The 17444-nt window shown below is 49.7% G+C and overlaps 1 protein-coding gene across 5 annotated transcripts in view; it reads left to right on the plus strand.

Moving 5' to 3' along the window:
* LOC138799477 (zinc finger protein ZFP2-like) overlaps window positions 1-17444 on the plus strand; it is a 41939-nt gene that overhangs the window by 14307 nt on the left and 10188 nt on the right. For 2 of the 5 annotated variants that reach the window (XM_069980710.1, XM_069980711.1), the window contains exon 1: window positions 3597-4641. The exons of the other annotated variants lie outside the window; for them this stretch is intronic. In XM_069980710.1, the coding sequence (XP_069836811.1) occupies window positions 3639-4641 (1003 nt within the window). In that variant the 5' untranslated portion in view covers window positions 3597-3638. Of the gene's footprint in view, window positions 1-3596; window positions 4642-17444 lie in introns of those variants that run through there. 5 annotated transcript variants of the gene reach the window in all.

Below are 17444 nucleotides of genomic sequence, written 5' to 3' on the forward strand. Positions count from 1 at the left end.
TTGCACATCTCTATATCATAAAAATGAAAATCTATCTGTCTGTCTGTCTGTCCGTCTGTCCCCTATAGACTTCCAAACGCCTGAACCGTTTGACCCCAAATTTGGCCCACAGATACATTGGGTGCCTGGGAAGGTTGGAGCGAAGGTCCCGTCCCCGCCAGATGTACAGGAGGGGAGGGGGAGGGGTAAGAGCGCCCCATAGAGATGAATGGGAAAATCTCCACACTGCACACACAGGTGATATAATTAGCGCTGCAGCTGCCCAGCTGAAACGGCAGTTGAAAGCCTTAGCAACCAATAGGATTACTACTTTCATTTTCAAAGGGAGCTGGAATCTGATTGGTTGCTAGGGCCAGCTGCCTCACAACATCTACAGAAATAAATACAGTAAGGGTGCCTGCACACCTACCGGATCCGCAGCGGATTTCACGCTGCAAATTCACAGCGAAATCCACTGCGGATCCAGTGTCATTCAACCCTATGACACTATATACTCGCAGGGGGACTGACATCCCGCTGCGAGTATGTAAAATAACCCCCTCGGTGGCCGGAGCGAAACTTACACTGACAGAGGCCCCCATCATCCCGCCCGCACAGACCGCTGTTAGATGTTGCAGGCTCCCCTCCAGTGTGTTCAGCGCTGTGCTGCTGCCGGGCACAGCTCTCTCCTCATGGCTCTGGAGGAGAGGAGAGAGCCGTGCCAAGCAGCAGCAGCAGCACAGCACTGAACACACTGGAGGGGAGCCTGCACAATCTAACAGCGGCCTGTGCCGACGGGATGATGGGGGCCTCTGTCAGTGTAATTTACCCTCCGGCTGCCGAGGGGGTTAATTTACATACTCGCAGCGGGATGTCAACCCCACTGCGAGTATGTAGTGTCATAGGGTTGAATGACACTGGATCCGCAATGGATTTCGCTACGAATTCGCAGCGTGAAATCCGCTGCGCATCTGGTAGGTGTGAAGGCACCCTAACAGTGTACAGTGTATACAGTAAGGGGCTTACCTGCTGGGTGGTGGTGTTGGGGAATGTATACAGTAAGGGGGTGTTAGGAAATGTATACAGCATGGGGGCTACCTGGGGGGGGGTATACAGCATGGGGGCTACTTGAAGGGGGGAGTGTATACAACATAGGGGGCTACCTGAAGGGGGGAGAGTATACAGCATGGTGGCTACCTGCAGGGGGAGTGTATACAGCATGGGGGCTACCTGCAGGGGGGAGTGTATACAGCATGGGGGCTACATGCAGAGGGGAGTTTGTACAGCATGGGGACTACCTGAACGACGAAGTGTATACAGTATGGATGCTATCTGCAAGGGGGGCAGTGTATACAGTATAGGGGCTATCTGCGGGGGTGGAGTGTATACAGTATAGGGGCTACCTGCAAGTGGGGGAATGTATAGAGTATGGGGGCCACTCACAGGGGTGGGTTTGTATACAGTATGGGGTAGGGCTGGGCGATAATGGCCTAAATCAATATCGCGGTTTATCGTACATGTAGCCGCGGTAACGATAAATTAAACGATAATTATGACATGCCCCTTTTAAAAGCCACACCCCTTTTGAAAACCCCATTTTCCAATGGTAAAACAAACGTGGATTTACTCCATATAACAATGTGCAGCAAACTTCACAAGTAATACACAATATTTTGGCACCTCCTACACCATTTTCAAGTGGCATTTGAAAATGGCATAGGAGATGCCAAAACGTTGTCTATTACTTGTGAAGTTTGCTGCACATTGTTATATGGAATAAATTCATGTTTTCACGTTTGTATTACCATCAGAGTATTTTTTACTAGCTGACTTGATCCAAGGTCTGGGATTCGTCTGCTGGCACCCACAGTTCGTTTATTGTGCTGCCTATATTTTTTTCTATATCTATCTATATACTGTGGGGGAGATTTATCAAACATGGTGTAAAGTGAAACTGGCTCAGTCGCCCCCCGGCAACCAATCAGATTCCACCTTACATTTTCCAAAGAGTCTGTGAGGAATGAAAAGTGAAATCTGAGCCAGTTTCACTTTACACCATGTCTGATAACTCTGTGTGTGTGTGTGTGTATGTATATATAGATTATACATACATACATGTACATAAATACATACATACATACATACATACATACATACTGGAGATGGATAGATAGATAGTGTGAGGATGATCAATATATATTCACGATCTTGAATAAAATATCCCTGATCACTCATATTTGGCAAAGCTCCTCACCCCCCCCCCCCCCACACCTTTTTTGTTTCTTTTTGAAGCTGGTGTCCTGTTTTCCTTTGGGCACTAGATGTCATGGCTAGATGGATTGGGCCATATAGTGAGAGTCCTGGATATTAACAGGTTCGTTTATCTCTTACCAGACTGGGGGCGCAATAAAACGTCCTCATGGCGTAATGGCTTTATGACAAGGGGTCTGGCTGCAATATGCATCCAGAGTTCACGCAGGAGACAATCAGAGGTCACTGTAGACGTCTATGGAGAAATTTGACCCCTTCAGAAAGATGACAAGCTGTCATATTCCAGAGGTGAGATTCGCTACAGGTCAGCAGGGTAGGGAGAGGGACCCACCATTGTAAAATCAAGAAAGTGGCTCTAGGGGAACCCAGGGAAACCTGTAACTCCTCTAATCAGGTGCACACCAGACCCATGGTTGGTATGCCCGTGACCGGCAGGTGATGCCCCGTAGTTTGATGCCCCTGGAATGCTGATCGGAAACGCGCCTGCCAAGTTATGAGGATTTGAAAATCTTCAGGCAAGCGTCTCCGGTCATAAAAGATGGACCATTAGCTCATTAGCATAGTCCCTGTCACCCCCCTGTGAGGTCAGAGGAGGGAGGGAGACAACTGCTCTCACCATGCTTGATAAGGCAGGGAGTATGATGGGAGAGTGTTCAACACTTGGGGAACTTGTTATGAGTGTGTTGGCCCGCCGTTCCTGCTAATCCCCATAGCGTTCCAGTTCCAAACAGCCCGATAGCAAAGTAGGTTCTGGTTTTCTCCTTTTTATTTTAAGAACTGTTTTTACTGTGTATGTATGTGTCTGTATATTTTGTACCATCTCTTTTTTTTATTGTGACCTGTACTGTATGCACTGTCCTTTTTTATTTGATATTAAATTTCACTTTAATAAGAGCTTTCCTGTGTTCTAAAAAGGCCCTATGTCTCTGAAGTAAAACGTTACCAGGGGTAAGTGATTACCATAAGATTGTGATAGATGTAATTTGTAGTTGCCTTCGGTGTGCATAAGGGTAAGGTGTCACGTCAGCCTTATTGTGACGTGTGGTGGCAGCAGAAAACGTGTAACTGGGTGTTAGGTTCTGGTTGGTAGCTGATCCAAGACGGTCCGAGGTGAGCCCGGTTGCCTACTAGCCAGAACCTAAGTCACGGGGATCGTGACAAATTGGTGGCAGCGGTGGGATATCTTAGAACATTAAGTCTGGGGAGTAATAAATTGCTCCGTACACTTAAGGGCTGAGTTATCTGTAGCAGACTTTCTCAGTCTACAGGAAGGCTCTCAGTGCATACACTTGGTTATAACAGACATATATATATATGTGAAACAGTTTTTCCCCTCCCCTGTTCTCTGTTCTTCTATCCTATCTTTTATTTGGCAAATCCCTGCTAAAATGGCGGAGGCATATCGAAATTACACGAGAGATGGGCTACGCAGCCTTTGTGAGCAAAGAGGTCTGGAAGGAGGGAATCGCAGTAAAGACCAGCTGATCCAAGCATTGATGGAAGATGATGCCCGGCCAGAGCAGCCTGTGGTCTCCACACCATCATCGGAGGCAGCAGAGGGTCCGGTTCTGGAATCAATGGGGCACCAACGTACTGGTAGCGCCAGTCCGCAGAATGGTACGGACTCTCCTTTACCTTTGATTCTCCAACAGATGGCCGACTGCGACCAAGCTGTGCGGTTGGAGCTTATACGGGAATTTGCAGCAGCAGCAGCACGCGAACGCCAAGCTGAACGAGAATTCACCGCACGACAGGCAGAGGCCGAGAGGCAGCATCAGCTGGAACTAGCACGTGCCCAGAGGTCCAGTAATTTCCCACCCAACCGTGAGTCCAGTGAGACGGGACACCTTAAACCCCGTTTAGATCACTTCCCGGTGATGGAGAAGGATGGGGACCTGGACACGTTTCTCAGAGGCTTTGAGAAAATTTGCAGACAGTACCAGTTGCCTTGTGAGCAGTGGGCGCGGTACTTGACCCCAGGACTGAGAGGCAAAGCCCTGGAGGTTTTTGTCTCCTTGCCCAGAGACAAGGACGGTGACTATGAGGCCATTAAGCAAGCCCTCATCCAGAAATACAATCTCTCGCCAGAGATGTATCGGAAACGATTCCGGGCTATGCAGCGTGGACCTCATGACAGTTACTCAGATGTCGTTGATGGATTGAACACCAACTTTCACCAGTGGATCGAAGGACTGTCTATCCACACCTTTGAGGATCTCAAAGACCTGATGGTCAAGGATCAGTTTTTGCACCTGTGTCCCGCAGAAGTTCGTCAGTTCATCTTGGACCGAGAACCCAGAGACGCAGCACAAGCAGCCAAGCTGGCCGACACCTACACTGCCAATCGGGCCCCGCACTATCAGAAGCCGGCAGTGACCAGCTGGAAAGGGGGTAAGCAGACTTCTACCAACTCTGTCCCTGCTACTCGACCCTCTGGGGGTTTGCTTTGCCCATGGCGAGGGTATTTCTTGACTGGGGGGCTGGGAGTGGAATAAGGGAGGTGGGAGTGACGGATCATATTCCCACGGATGTCTTATTAGCCACTGATCTTGGTTCCTTAGTCTCCCACTATGTACCTGCTGATGTCAGGGAGGATTCACAGGTTCCTGGCATTTCGTGTGAATCCCCCTCATTGGTTGGTGCTAGTGCGGAGGTCTATAAAGATGACCTCACTGTTTGTACTAACCCTTTAAATGTGATAAACATGAGTACTAATCCTGATGACAATTACATAGGTAATGAATCTGATGTATATAACCAGGACTGTACCAGGCTTCCATCTGTCCCCCTCACCCCTGATCCTCAGCAGGTGGGCGGAACAGATTGTAAGTACATAGCTGTGGTGACGCGTAGTGGGCGGGGCCACTCTGACACAGTGAGTGGAAGCTCCTCTGCGGTGTGTATACCAGCAGCTGGAGGGTCAGCTGACAGCTCACAGTTGACTCAAGGCATTAGAGCAGACGAGGTGATGTCTGGCAACTCTCAAAGTGACTGGGCCCAATTTCAGGCAGCTTTGCTGACTGATGGGACGTTACAGAAACTGAGAGAGCTGGCTGATAGCACCCCGGCTGAATCGGATACCGAGCGGATAACCTGGGATCAAGGCCGTCTCTATAGGCAGATGATTCCCACTGAGGATCAACCGGAATGGGTGCAGAGTAGGCAGCTGGTAGTGCCTCGTCCATTCCGGGAGCGACTACTGCAAGTGGCCCATGAGATACCCCTCGCAGGCCACTTGGGTATCCGCAAGACCCAGGACCGGTTGAAACAGCGTTTCTATTGGCCGGGTATGGGAAAAGAAGTGGCTAACTTCTGCCGGTCATGTCTGGTCTGTCAAAGGATGGGAAAGCCTGGGCATGTTCCCAAGGCTCCCCTCATCCCTTTACCGATCATAGATGAGCCGTTCCAGCGGGTGGCCGTAGATATTGTAGGACCGTTAGCAGTACCCAGTAGTTCTGGCAAAAGCTACATTCTGACCGTGGTAGATTATGCTACTAGGTACCCAGAAGCAGTTGCCCTATCCTCCATCAGGGCCGATAAAGTTGCGGATGCACTTCTCACCATCTTTTCCCGAGTAGGATTTCCTAAGGAGATGCTGACGGATCAGGGAACACAGTTTATGTCTAACTTGATGGAGTGCCTCTGCAAGAAAATACAGGTGCAGCATCTGGTCGCCAGTGCCTATCACCCACAGACTAATGGTCTGTGTGAGCGGTTCAATGGCGTCCTCAAGCAGATGCTCAAGATGCTTGTGGAGTCCCACGGACGGGACTGGGAGCGGTACCTCCCGCACCTGCTATTTGCTTACAGAGAAGTACCTCAGGCATCCACTGGGTTCTCTCCGTTTGAGCTCCTCTATGGAAGACGAGTACGGGGTCCCCTAGATCTCATCAAGGAATCCTGGGAGGGAGAAGTGGGTCACCCTGACGTCTCGGTCGTAGACTATGTACTAAGATTCAGGGAGAGGATGGAAACCCTGACCGGCCTGGTTCAGGAGAACATGGCCCAGGCGCAGGATAGTCAGAAAAGGTGGTACGACCGAAATGCCCGAGAGCGCATTTATGCCGTCGGACAAAAGGTGTGGGTACTAGTACCCATGCCTCAAAACAAGCTGCAGGCCGCATGGGAAGGTCCTTACACCATTCACCAGCGGGTGAATGATGTGAACTATGTCATCACTATTGATCATATTCGCAAGAAGCACAAAGTGTTTCATGTTAACATGATCAAGGCCCATGTGGAGCGTGACACGTGCGTCATGCCAGTGTGCAGTCTGCCAGAGGAAGGGGAGAGTGACAGTCTAGTTGACGTCGTAGCTGATGCAAAGACCGAGGGGACCCTAGCCGAGGTCCAGCTGAACCCACAGCTAACAGAGACCCAGAAGTCCCAGCTGTGGGCGGTGCTGAACCCTTTCCTGTCCACGTTCACGGGGAAACCAGGGAGGACTAGCCTTGCGGTGCACCATGTAGACACGGGTGCGCACCTCCCTATCCGACAGTCAGCCTACCGGGTCTCCTTAGAGGTGCGGGCGGACATGAAGAGGGAGATAGAGGAAATGTTGGGCATGGGCGTGATCCAGAGATCCCATAGCTCATGGGCCTCACCGGTTGTTCTTATCCCTAAGAAAGACCGGACAACTCGTTTTTGTGGGGACTATCGGAAACTGAATGCCATCACGGTGTTCGATGCGTATCCGATGCCCCGCATTGAAGAGTTACTGGATCAGCTCGCCGGTGCCCAATACATCACGATTATGGACTTAAGTAGGGGATACTGGCAGATTCCCATGTCCAAAGAAGCCCAGGAGAGGTCAGCCTTCATCACGCCATTTGGGCTGTACGAGTATGTCGTCATGCCCTTTGGCATGAAGAATGCCCCTGCCACATTTCAGCGCTTGGTTAACCAGCTGCTCGAGGAGTTTGAAGGGTTTGCAGTAGCTTACCTGGATGACATCGCTGTGTTTAGTCAGACCTGGGAGGATCACCTGTCCCACCTGTCACAGGTGCTACAGCGGATCCAAACAGCCGGGCTGACAATCAAGCCTGGAAAGTGTCAGATGGCCATGACAGAGGTCCAGTACCTTGGACACAGAGTAGGGGGAGGGACCTTGAGACCTGAACAAGGTAAGGTGGAGGCTGTTGTAGCCTGGCCCACCCCCAAGACCAAAAAGCAGGTGATGTCCTTTCTAGGGACTGCAGGGTACTATAGGAAGTTCATTCCCAACTATAGCACTCTTGCAAAACCCTTAACGGACCTCACAAAAAAGAGATTGCCACAAGTGATTAGTTGGACCCCAGATTGTGAGCAAGCTCTAACGGCGCTAAAGCAGGCCCTGGCAAGCGCACCAGTCTTGCAAAGCCCCGACTTTAACCGCCAATTCATCGTCCAGACTGACGCCAGCGCATATGGCCTAGGCGCTGTGCTCAGTCAGGTCAATGCAGCAGAGGAAGAGCATCCCATACTTTACCTGAGTAGGAAACTGCTATCTAGGGAAGTAGCATACGCCACGGTGGAGAAAGAGTGCTTAGCCATCGTGTGGGCCCTGCAGAAGTTGCAGTCGTACCTGTATGGGCGCCGATTTACGGTCATTACTGATCACAACCCTCTGAGTTGGTTACACCGGGTAGCTGGTGACAACGGGAAGATGCTGAGGTGGAGTTTGGCGCTGCAGCAGTATGAGTTCACCATCCAACACGAGAAGGGAAGTAATCATGGTAATGCTGACGGATTGTCCCGGCAGGGCGAAGTGGTCGAGGATGGCGTGGGATATTGATGGATGGATCAATAGTCCCGTGCCATATCTCAAAGGGGGAGGTGTGAGGATGATCAATATATATTCACGATCTTGAATAAAATATCCCTGATCACTCATATTTGGCAAAGCTCCTCCCCCCCCCCCCCCCACACCTTTTTTGTTTCTTTTTGAAGCTGGTGTCCTGTTTTCCTTTGGGCACTAGATGTCATGGCTAGATGGATTGGGCCATATAGTGAGAGTCCTGGATATTAACAGGTTCGCTTATCTCTTACCAGACTGGGGGCGCAATAAAACGTCCTCATGGCGTAATGGCTTTATGACAAGGGGTCTGGCTGCAATATGCATCCAGAGTTCACGCAGGAGACAATCAGAGGTCACTGTAGACGTCTATGGAGAAATTTGACCCCTTCAGAAAGATGACAAGCTGTCATATTCCAGAGGTGAGATTCGCTACAGGTCAGCAGGGTAGGGAGAGGGACCCACCATTGTAAAATCAAGAAAGTGGCTCTAGGGGAACCCAGGGAAACCTGTAACTCCTCTAATCAGGTGCACACCAGACCCATGGTTGGTATGCCCGTGACCGGCAGGTGATGCCCCGTAGTTTGATGCCCCTGGAATGCTGATCGGAAACGCGCCTGCCAAGTTATGAGGATTTGAAAATCTTCAGGCAAGCGTCTCCGGTCATAAAAGATGGACCATTAGCTCATTAGCATAGTCCCTGTCACCCCCCTGTGAGGTCAGAGGAGGGAGGGAGACAACTGCTCTCACCATGCTTGATAAGGCAGGGAGTATGATGGGAGAGTGTTCAACACTTGGGGAACTTGTTATGAGTGTGTTGGCCCGCCGTTCCTGCTAATCCCCATAGCGTTCCAGTTCCAAACAGCCCGATAGCAAAGTAGGTTCTGGTTTTCTCCTTTTTATTTTAAGAACTGTTTTTACTGTGTATGTATGTGTCTGTATATTTTGTACCATCTCTTTTTTTTATTGTGACCTGTACTGTATGCACTGTCCTTTTTTATTTGATATTAAATTTCACTTTATGGTTCAAAATATTTTTATTTTCATGAATTTTCATACAAGAAACATACAGTCATATTGGCAATGAACAAGGTATGAAGCCAAACAGCGATGCGTGCACACCAACAAATGCAAGAAGAACGCGATCCATAGTATTAACAGTGTTAACAATGGAAACACGATGAGAACGGAACGCAGCACACTCTAGTGCATGCCATACCCAATGCATTCCCCCAACTTAAGGAGTTCACTATGTGTGAAGAGTAGAGCTGAAAAGGAGGGATTAAAAGAAGAAAGAACAGAAAACGGGAGGCCATGCTTACATTCTGCAACGCATCGTTATACCTAAATGTTATGAATACCGTTCCTTTACCCTAACCTAAGGGCAAGAGAAATGGAAAGAAAAAACCAAGAACTCCATCAACAACAAAAAAAAAGGGGGCATGGGGGGGGGAACCCCCCATCCACCACGGATAACAAGACAAACATATATACGAAAGGGAAGGGGGGGAAAAGAAGACACACAGGGGACAAACAGGGGGGGAAGGAAAGGAGGGGTAAGGGAAAGAATCCACCGCGCCAAATCCATCAGGTCTCCGATATCCTTAAGAAGTCACAGCCTACCCCCTTAAAGCGTAGGCCCCGCCAACCATGTGGCCAGCTCCGGAGACTCTTTAAAGAGAATCCATGATCTCCATCTCCGATTAAATTTGGACCCTATATTATGTTCCTCAGACCTCAACTCCTCCATACGCATGATTAGGTTAAAGGCCTCTACCCAGTTGCTTCGGGAGGGGGGAGCCTGTGACTTCCACAATCTCGGTATAATCTGCCGGGTTGCCACCAGGAAATACCCCAGGAGATCCTTCTTGATTTTGGAAAGAGGGCCAGGCAACACAGAGAGAAGAGCCATTTCTGGAGTAAAGGTTATGGATGACCCTGTAACCTTGTTGTATAGGTCCTGAACCCCTCTCCACAACAAGGCCACCGGTGCGCAGGACCACCATATATGCGTCATGGAACCCACCGCCGAGGAACATCTCCAACATTGGTTGGACACTGAGGGATACATTTTATGTAACTTTTCTGGTGTCCTATACCATTGGGTTAGAATTTTGTAGTTGAGTTCCTGAAGTCTACTGGACACTGATAATTTATGTGTCAGAATAAAAGACTTAGACCACTCTTCATCAGTAAGCTCTCTACCCAGTTCTCCGTGCCAGGCGGCCTGGAACCCCAAGGGCAGGTCCCCTGTCCCTTCAGAAATAAGAATGCCATATATCAGTGAGATGGTGTGTGTGGGGGCCTCAGTGGCCACACAGAGGTGTTCAAATGATGTCAAGGAGGCTGTCAACACCGCCAAGGGAGCCAAGGACCTAATTTTCCCTTTCAATTGCAAATAATGAAGCCACACGCCCCCCCGCATGGGTCCCTCGCCCCTGATGTCATTCAGGGATCGGACCCCTGTCGGGCATAACACATCTCGCACCCTCGGCGTGATAGAGTCCCCTCCAGGAAATAGAGGAGAGCCATGTAAAAACTGAGGGAAGTGCGGGTTCCCTAACAGTGGGGTGAGTGGGCCAGGGATAGTGGCAAAGCCATTTTTAACTGCGAAGCGTTTCCAGGCCCTGAAAAGGGTGGACAGCATAGGCGATAGCCCCAGATCCCCCACCGCCACTGCACCAGGAATCCAAAAGACTCCCCTAGCCTTATGCGCATTAATCGAGTGTTCAATCTCCACCCATAGTTTAGAACGACCATGATGGTGGAGATCCAACACACAGGTGGCTATAGCCGCTCTATGATAGAGAGTGAAATCCGGTATGGCAGCTCCACCCCTATGTTTTGCCCTGACCAGTAAGGCATGTCCAAGTCTAGCCCTGGAGTTCCCCCATATAAATTTAGAAGCGAGTCGTCGGAGCTTCCTCAGGAAAGAGCCTGGAACACTCAGAGGAACCGTCTGAAAGACATATAAAAACTTGGGTAGGGAGTCCATTTTCAGTGCGCTCATTTTACCAAACCACGATAATGGTAGGGAGCTCCAGTGTTGAAGATCCTTCTCCATTTGGGCCAATATAGGTTTGTAATTTAGCTCAAAGAGAAGGGTTGGATCGGCCGGTATCGTCACCCCCAAGTATTTAATGTGATCAGACCTCCACCTGAATGGGAAGCTATCCCGCAGAGCCTCCACCTCCCCGGCTGGAACTGTGATGTTCAGGATATCTGACTTTTGAAGATTCACTCTAAAATTACTTAGCACCCCGAAGGTCTCAAACTCTTTTAATACACTAGGGAGACTGAGTCGCGGAGAGGACAGGTAGAGTAGTAAGTCATCAGCGAACAGGGAGAGCTTATGTTCTCGCTGTCCCACCTGCACCCCACGCACCGAGCCATTCCCCCTAAGAGCATTGGCCAATGATTCCATTACCAGTATGTACAGGGAGGGGGATAAAGGACATCCCTGTCTGGTGCCATTCGAAACCCCAAATGGACCAGACAGGGAGCCGTTAACTCTGACCTGAGCAGAGGGCCCCTTGTATAAGGCCATGATACGATCTATAAATTTAGGGCCCAACCCAATAGCTCGCAGCGTCGCCTCCAGGAAGCCCCAATGGACTCTGTCAAATGCCTTCTCGGCGTCAATGGATAAGAGGCACAGGGGGCTTCCCGAGAGGCGGGCTCTGGAGATCAGGGAGATTGTTTTGATAGTATTATCTCGTGCCTCCCGGCACGGAACAAATCCCACTTGTTCCAAATGAATCATACCTGGTATATGTGGTTGTAAGCGTAGAGCCAGCATTTTAGAATAAATCTTCAAATCAATATTGATCAAGGATATGGGCCGGAAGTTCCCGCATAGCGTGAGATCTTTGCCAGATTTTGGCAACACCGTTATGTGCGCCCTAAGGGCCTGCGTAGGGAAGGGACAGTCCCCCGAAATAGCGTTGAAGGCAGACAACATTAAAGGAGCCAAGGACTCCCCCAGAACTTTATAAAATCTAGGAGTAAGCCCGTCAGGGCCCGGGCTTTTGCCTGCCTTCAACGCCTTCAAAACAACTGCCATCTCCTCCGACGTGAAGTCCCCCTCCATGACAGCGGCCTCAGGTGCGGCAATCTGTGCCGGCGCATGTTCCGCCAAGTAAGCTTCTCTGTCCGCTATCATATCTGGAGACTCGCCACTCCCCGTCTGCAGGTTATATAGGGAAGAATAGTACCTCCGGAATTCCTCCAGGATCTCAGAGGTGGAGTGCACTACACCCTTAGAGGGGGAGTGAATAGAGAACAGGTATGACTGGGATGCTCTAGGATGTAATGTTCTTGCTAAAAGCCTGCCACTCTTATCCCCATATTCGAAATAATTGCATCTCATTTTATCACGAAAGCACAGGGATCTTTTATCTAAAATGGATAAGATGGCTTGTCTAAGAGAAAGGATCTCGGCAGTTAGGGCAGATGTAGGTGTGGACTTGTTTGACGTCTCTCTGTGGTCAAGATCCGCCAGCAGCTTCTTTAGCCTGGCGGCATTCTCCCTCTTGAGACGTGCGCCATGGGAGATAAATATGCCCCGGAGGACACATTTAAGTGCTTCCCATTTGATGGGCGGACTAGTAGGATCCTCTGCATGAACTCTCTCAAATTCGGCTATGGCCTTTTTGATGTCAGAGAGGCAAGGAATGTCATTTAGGAGATTATCATTCAGGCGCCAATTATAACCTCCCGAGCGGGGGAACGCCTGTCCAAAAGATCCCAAAACTGGGGCATGATCAGACCACAGAAAGACGTCAATGGAGGCTCTAGGACCACAGTCCAGAAGGGCATGGGAGATAAAAAGGTGATCTAGCCTACAGTAGCTGTTATGGGCCTGGGAGTGATGACTATAATCCTTGACTCCCGGGTGCAACAGCCTCCAAAGGTCGACCAGGTGCAGTTGGGACAGCTCCTTTTTAAGTCTACGGATGGCATTCTTAGGGACAGAGGACCTACCTGTCGAGGAATCCAGGACTGGGTCGAAACATAGGTTGAAGTCCCCACCCAAGGCAATATTGGAACCATCTGCAAAGTTCGCTAGCTACTGCAGCACTTTGAGGCCAAAGGCCACTTGTCCCTGGTTTGGGAAGTAAACATTGGCAAGCGTTAACACGGTAGAAGATAACTTAATTTTTACAAATAAAAATCTGCCCTCAGTATCCCGTTTCGTATCTATGATCTCGTGCTGTAGCGCCTTATGCAATGCGATAGAGACACCACAAACCTTCCTATCGGGGTGAGTCCCATGAAGCCAAGTGGTGTAGTATTTGGAGGAGCATTTCGGAGTATTTTGGGCTGCAAAATGCGTCTCCTGAAACATGGCCACCATTACTCTTTTCTTGTGCATGCGGTACAAGATTTGTCCCCGTTTTGAGGGATTATTGAGGCCCCTGACATTATATGTACAGATTGTTACACTAGCCATAAGGATGGACTAAGGAGCGGCATAGCATAAGACCTCTTTTCTGGCCGGCAATAGGGGAGAAGGAAAAAATGAAGTAAAAGGAATGGAGGGAAAAAGAGGGGGGGGAGGAAAGGGAGAGGGGGGGGGAGGAAAGGGAAGGGGGGGGGGGGGGGGGGAGAAGACGAACCAGACACGGACAGACCAACACAAGACAGGCATAACAAACACAGAAACATCACAATACGCCTAATACGAAGGAACTAACAAACAAAATTGAGACAGAGACGTCTCTAAGGCACCCTAATAGACTAATGTCTCTGACAGCCTTTGCTGTCTACCCTATGTGGGGAAGAGGAAGGTCAGGCGGGAAGCAACGTATCCCCCTCCACCACAATAAAATAACCTTATATAAACCATAAATTCAGCAACAAACTATGTACTCAAAGCTTATTCAGCAACACCCTGCAACACATGAAAAGAAATGCAAACAAATATGCAGCAGAAAGTGTTCATGGTGTCTTCTCCCTTTGACGGCGCGCCTTCCGCTGGGATCTAGGTTCCACCCGCTGCCAACTCTCTCCTGGTGGTGGAATGGGCAAACTGCAGACCGATGGCCAATCAGGGAGTGACAGCATAGGGATTTCAAACGTTCCTAGAAATTGAGGAAGGTCCCCCAAGGACCGAAACACAGCCGATTTCCCATCCTTCCTGGCATGCAATTGGAATGGGTAACCCCATCTATAGGAGATATCTTTCTCGCGGAGGGCTGTCAGGATGGGACGCACCGCCTTGCGCAATAGCAAAGTACGTCTCGCCAGGTCCGGTAGCAGAATCACCGAGCAACCCTTAAAAGTCAGTTCCTTGATCTCTCGCGCCCTGTGAAGGATAGCTTCCTTTTCTTTATAGAAATGGATCCTGCAGATTATGTCACGTGGGCGCTGTGGATCTGTGGGTTTAGGGCCCAGGGTGCGATGTATGCGATCAATCTCTATCTTGTGTTCTGGGGGACACTGCAGCAGATCAGAAAAGAACTCCATAGCCCATTCCTCTAGTAGCGCTGGGCCTATCTCCTCAGTCAGGCCTCTTATACGCAAATTGTTGCGACGGTGGCGATTCTCCAAATCGTCAAGATGGAGCTGCATCTCCGCAATCTGAGTGGCATTATGGAGAATCGCTTGCCTGTGCTGATCAAGAACAGTATATGTCCGTTCCTGGGCCTCTTCGGCCTCCACAAGCCTGTGGCCCAGTGAATGTAAATCTTTATGAATGGCGGCCAAGTCCTGTTTATGGGACGCTTCCAAATTGGCAAAAAGAGAGTTCATCTCAGATCTGGTGGGCATAGCCTTAAGATGTGCCTTCCAGTCCCAAGCATCGTCCTCTGTATCTCCCCTCTGCCTCCCCGGACTGACCTGTGCTGGTATAGTCTCCTGTGAGGCCGCAACATGTGCCCAAGATGGCGCCCGTGGCGCAGCTGAATATGACGGGCCGCGTGGCGAGACGACCGTGCCTGAGGGTCCAGCCGCTGGAGGGGAGCGGGTCCTCTCTGCTCTCCCGGGATAATCATCTGCCAGGCTGGATGCGTCTGTCCCCGCCGGGGACGATGCCGAGCAGGAAGGAGAAGATGGCGCCCTCCCGGCCTGCGAGCCCGCCATCTCGTCCGGCTCAGGGTTCGTGCGGGTGCTGCGGAGATAACGCTCCATAGAGCCCAAGCTGTCAGCTGGATTGGGGCCGCGGGTGTTCCTACGTCTCCTCCGATGCATTCGGGTGTTGCTGTGGGAGATAAGTATTGCTGAGAGCAGATGTTTTAGTGGAGAGGGACCGGAGCTCAAGCTCTGTGCTGCTCACTCCGCCATGTCCAGGCCACGCCCCCTTCTAAATTTCACTTTAATAAGAGCTTTCCTGTGTTCTAAAAAGGCCCTATGTCTCTGAAGTAAAACGTTACCAGGGGTAAGTGATTACCATAAGATTGTGATAGATGTAATTTGTAGTTGCCTTCGGTGTGCATAAGGGTAAGGTGTCACGTCAGCCTTATTGTGACGTGTGGTGGCAGCAGAAAACGTGTAACTGGGTGTTAGGTTCTGGTTGGTAGCTGATCCAAGACGGTCCGAGGTGAGCCCGGTTGCCTACTAGCCAGAACCTAAGTCACGGGGATCGTGACAGATAGATAGACAGATAGATAGATAGGATATAGATAGACAGATAGATAGATAGATAGGAGATAGATAGATAGATAGATAGATAGGCAGACAGTAGATAGGAGATAGATAGGCAGACAGTAGATAGGAGATAGATAGATAGATGTAATGATATTCCAAAGGATCGCCCACAGCACTCCAGTTCGTGTATCAGAACACGTATTCTGATACATGAACTGGAGTGCTTTGGGCGATCCTTTGAAATATTGTGGAAGTCCTGGTCAAGACTACCTGCGGGCACCCTGTATCTTCACTATCAGAAGTAGTGCTGCTCAGAGATTCAAAATACTTAGATGTAATGATAGATAGATAGATAGATGAGATAGATATAGATAGATAGATGAGATAGATATAGATAGATAGATGAGATAGATAGATATAGAAAGATAGATAGATATAGAAAGATAGATAGATAGATAGATACAAAAAAAGAGAAAAATCAGCACTATGTTTTTTTTAAATAAATCTACGTTTTGCACCGTTAACCCCTTTGAGTGCCGTGGGCTATCTTCTTACTAGATAGAGAGATAGATAGGAAATCCTCTCCCCTCCCGCACATACAGTTGGGGTCAGGTATAGGTCAGCACCTCCATGCTCCCCCGGCCTCTCTCTCCTGCACAGGAATCCTCTGCCCCGTCACTCAGTGCTGTAGCACATATATCTGCCGGCAGCGTCCCGGGCAGATCGTCACACACGGCTGCTTCACCACTGCAAAAAGATAACGAGGTGCCGAGGATTCCTGTGCGGGAGAGAGTGCGGTGCCTGGTGGGGGGGAAGATGTGCCGACATATACCTGACCCCTGCAGCCACTTTATGTACGGGAGAGGGGAGGCAGGGTACACCGTGCAGCTTCCAGAGCCGTCTGGAAGCAGCAGCAGCGCTGAGCACACAGCACGAGTGTGCGCAGCCTGTCACATCTCCAGTCTTCCTCCTCAGGAAGATTAGCGGAGGGGAGCAGAGCATGCGGCCGCAGGGTGAGGAGGAGGAGGAGGGAGGGGGGAAATACCGCAGATACCGTCCTGGCAAAGTTGAGGTCGGTTAACCGACGCCAGAGACGGTATCGGTATTTTGACGGTATACCGCCCAGCCCTAGTATGGGGGCTACTTTCGGGGGGAGTGTATACAACATGGGGGCTACCTACAGGGAGGTAGTGTATACAGTATAGGAGTACTTGCAAGAGGGGAAGTGTATACAGTACTGGGGCTACCTGCAGGGGGGGGGAGTGTATACAGTATTAGAAACTTTGAAACCTCTTCTGTGTTGTCCTCCCAAGGATGAAAGGTAGTGCCGAAGAGGGCCAGATTATGATGATGCAGGGTTGTGTATGCACTTATTATATACACACCTTACTTATGGTCTGCAGTCGTGGGGGGGGGGGGCCCTAAACTACACACTACAGGTATGCAGGACCTCCACCAACTATACACTACAGATATACAGGACCTCCACCAACTATATACTACAGGTATACAGGACCTCTACTAACACTGTCAATTTTTTTGTATAACCAGGCTCAGCATAACACTACCAATGTTGTATATAACACTGCTGATGTTGTATATAACCAGGCTGTATATAACACTGCCAATGTTGTATATAACCAGGCTGTATATAACACTGCCAATGTTGCATATAACCAGGCTGTATATAACACTGCCAATGTTGCATATAACCAGGCTGTATATAACACTGCCAATGTTGCATATAACCAGGCTGTATATAACACTGCCAATGTTCTATACTAGGCTGTATACTGTATAACACTGCCAATGTTGCATATAACCAGGCTGTCTA

Source organism: Dendropsophus ebraccatus, chromosome 8 (assembly GCF_027789765.1).
Source record: "Dendropsophus ebraccatus isolate aDenEbr1 chromosome 8, aDenEbr1.pat, whole genome shotgun sequence".
Lineage (NCBI taxonomy): Eukaryota > Metazoa > Chordata > Amphibia > Anura > Hylidae > Dendropsophus > Dendropsophus ebraccatus.